The sequence below is a fragment of the Trichosurus vulpecula genome, chromosome 2, assembly GCF_011100635.1.
Source record: "Trichosurus vulpecula isolate mTriVul1 chromosome 2, mTriVul1.pri, whole genome shotgun sequence".
Lineage (NCBI taxonomy): Eukaryota > Metazoa > Chordata > Mammalia > Diprotodontia > Phalangeridae > Trichosurus > Trichosurus vulpecula.
In genome coordinates, this window is record NC_050574.1 from 67,177,061 (window position 1) to 67,180,046 (window position 2,986).

Below are 2,986 nucleotides of genomic sequence, written 5' to 3' on the forward strand. Positions count from 1 at the left end.
CAGGGGAGGTACCAATTTATTCAGGGTGACTAAATGTATATTGTAATTGAAATGTTCCTGGCTTCCCAATAAGTCTTGTTTATTCTTAGACAATGTAAGTATGTTTCTAACAGGAGGAAGAAGGGATGGGGAAACCAGGCTGCCCAGAGATGGGCAAACTGACCTAGATCAAAAGTGATGGGGGGTTAAAGACTGCTGATCAGCAGTGGGATCCGAATCATAAGAGGTGGCTGTACTTGCAGCCTGAGAGAGATAGGGAAACTCAGTCTCAAAAAGAAAAATCAAAGGAAAGAATAGTCCATTCCAAGGCTCTCTATTCACCAGGCTACTCTGTTCCTCACTACTACCTTGATGAATGCTGCCTTTATGTCCTTATTCCTGAGGCTGTAGACCACAGGGTTGAGCAGGGCAGTGAACACATTGTAGAAAAGTGAGATCTGCTTGTCTCTCTCTGGGGTGTAGCTGGAGTTGGGCCTCATATAGATGTAAATGGCAGGTGCATAGAACAGAGTGACCACAGTTAGGTGGGAAGCACAAGTAGAGAAGGCCTTACAGCGGCTTTGGGTGGACTTGATCTTGAGGATGGCCATGGTGATTCGGATGTAGGAGGCCAGGATTAGTGATAGAGGGGTTAATGCCATGAAGATACTCAAGACAAAATCTACCACCTCAATAAGGTGTGTGTTCATACAGGCCAGGCTCCGGATTGAGGGACCCTCACAGAAGTAGTGGTTGACCATATTAGGACCACAGAAGGGGAGCTTCATGGTAAAAAAGGTGTGGACTAGGGAGAAGAAGAAACCACAAGCCCAGGTCCCGACCACCAACCTCACACACAGGTCCCAGTTGAGGATGAGCATGTAACGCAGTGGGAAGCAGATGGCTACATAACGGTCATAGGCCATGACTGCAAAGAAGATGCACTCAGTGAGACTCAGGGCACCAAATACATACATCTGCAGCCAGCAACCTTCAAAGGAGATGAGCTTAGAAATGGAAAGCAGGTGTACCAACATCTGAGGAATTGTGGTAGTGATGTAGCCCATGTCCAGTAGGGAGAGGATGCTGAGGAAAAAGTACATAGGAGTGTGGAGGTGAGAATCCAGGCAGATCAGAATGATGATGAGTCCATTGCCCAGGATTGAGCAGAGGTAGAGAAGGAGAAAGATAATGAAAAGGATCCTATTTGAGGTGGGGTCACTGGTGAAGCCAAGTAGGATGAATTCGGTAACAGAACTGTGGTTTGATGCTGGGAACATTGAGACAGTAGGGCCCTTGGAAGGGAAAAGGAAGATGGTAGAATGAAGAGACCTCAGCATTGGATAAGGGCAGAGGGACCTGGGGCTATCTGAGTTCCTCAGTTGAAAACCACATATTTCCCCAATTGAGAAATGGTCAAAGGATATGAACAGGCAGTTTTCAGAGAAAGAAATTAAAGCTATCTATAGGCATATGAAAAAATGCTCTGGATCACTACTGATTAGAGAAATGCAAATCAAAACAGCTCTTAGATACCACATCTATCCTGTCAGATTGGCTAAAATAACAAAACAGGAAAATGATAAAGCTGGAAAGGATGTGGGAAAATTGGAACATTGTTGCATTGCTGGTGGAGGTGTGAGCTGATCCAGCCATTTTGGAGAGCAGTCTGGAACTATGCCCAAAGGGCTATAGATATGTTCATACCCTTTGACCCAGCAATACCACTTCTGGGGTTGTATCCCAAAGAAATCACACTAAGCGGGAAAAGGACCCATATGTACAAGGATATTTATAGCAGCTCTTTTTGTGGTAGCCAAGAATTGGAAATCAAAGGGATGCCCATCAATTGGGGAATGGCTGAACAAGCTGTGGTATATGAAGGTGATGGAATACTATTGTGCCATAAGAAATGGGGATGCTGCACACTTCGTAACAACCTGGAAAAACCTACACGACATAATGTTGAGTGAGCAGAGCAGAGCCTGGAGAGCGTTGTGCACAGCCACAGATATATGGATTCTGTGAGGACCAACCCTGACATACTGCGCTCTTCTCAGCAACTCCAAGGGGACAAGGACAACTCCAGGGGACTCACGATGGAGAATGCTATCTTCATCCAGAGAAAGAACTGTGAAGTTTAAATACAGATCGAGGTGCACTACATGCTCGCCTTTTTTGCTTCTCTTTTGTTTTTGTTTTTGGGTTGTTTGTTTTTTTTTTTTTGGTTCTGTTTCTTCTTTCTCATGATTCATTCCATTGGTCATAATTCTTCTCCACAACTTGACTGGTGCATAAATTAATTCAATGCAAAGTTATACATGATAGTTATATGAGATTCCATGCCATCTTGGGGAGGAAGGGGGTAGGGAGGGGAGAAAATCTGGAACTCAAAACTATGTAGAACCAGGGTGGTAAACTAAAAATAAATAAATAAAATTAAATTAAAAATAAAAATTTAAAAAAAAAGAAAACCACATATTGAAAAGTCCTTCCCTGAGAGGTTGGGGACAATCTCAGCATCATGGAATTTTAGAGTTTCAGGAATCTTTAAAGATGATCTGGCCCAACCCCTCATTTCACACATGAGGCCATCAAGGGCCAAAGAAGGAAGATGACTTGCTCAAGATTACATGTTAAGTCAGGAGAAAAGGCAGGACAAAGATTGAGGTCTTCTGTTTACTTGTTTCATAGCACCTCACTATGTCCAATTTTTGCGTCCCCTGATTCCTACAGAATTTCAGAGGAAAAGGCCTCAGAAAGCATTTTCTACTGCTCACCTGACCAAGAGTCTCTTCTAGAGTATCCACAACAAGAGGAATCCGGCTTTTGCTGAAAAATTGCTACTGGTATCTCTTTCCCTTTTAAGTTAGCTCTAAGTTAGAGCAAACTTTTCCATGAGCTAAATTGAAATCTACTCCATAACTTGCACCTACTGCCTTGAGTTCCTCCCTCTGAGGCCAGGCAAAACAAACACTTCATTGTCCTGGAAATTATTCCCACATTA

At 43.4% G+C, this 2,986-nt stretch overlaps 1 protein-coding gene across 1 annotated transcript; it reads right to left on the reverse strand.

The window, feature by feature from the left end:
* Nucleotides 1-317: 317 nt before the first annotated feature.
* LOC118839524 (olfactory receptor 2A12-like) lies at nucleotides 318-1,259 on the reverse strand. Its single transcript, XM_036746996.1, has one exon. The coding sequence runs from the start codon at nucleotides 1,257-1,259 to the stop codon at nucleotides 318-320; it is 942 nt and encodes a 313-aa protein (XP_036602891.1).
* Between the last annotated feature and the right edge of the window lie 1,727 nt (nucleotides 1,260-2,986).

What these genes read in the sequence shown, in the direction of transcription:
- LOC118839524 (XM_036746996.1), bottom strand. Translation starts at nt 1,259, where the DNA reads ATGTTCCCAGCATCAAACCACAGTTCTGTTACCGAATTCATCCTACTT.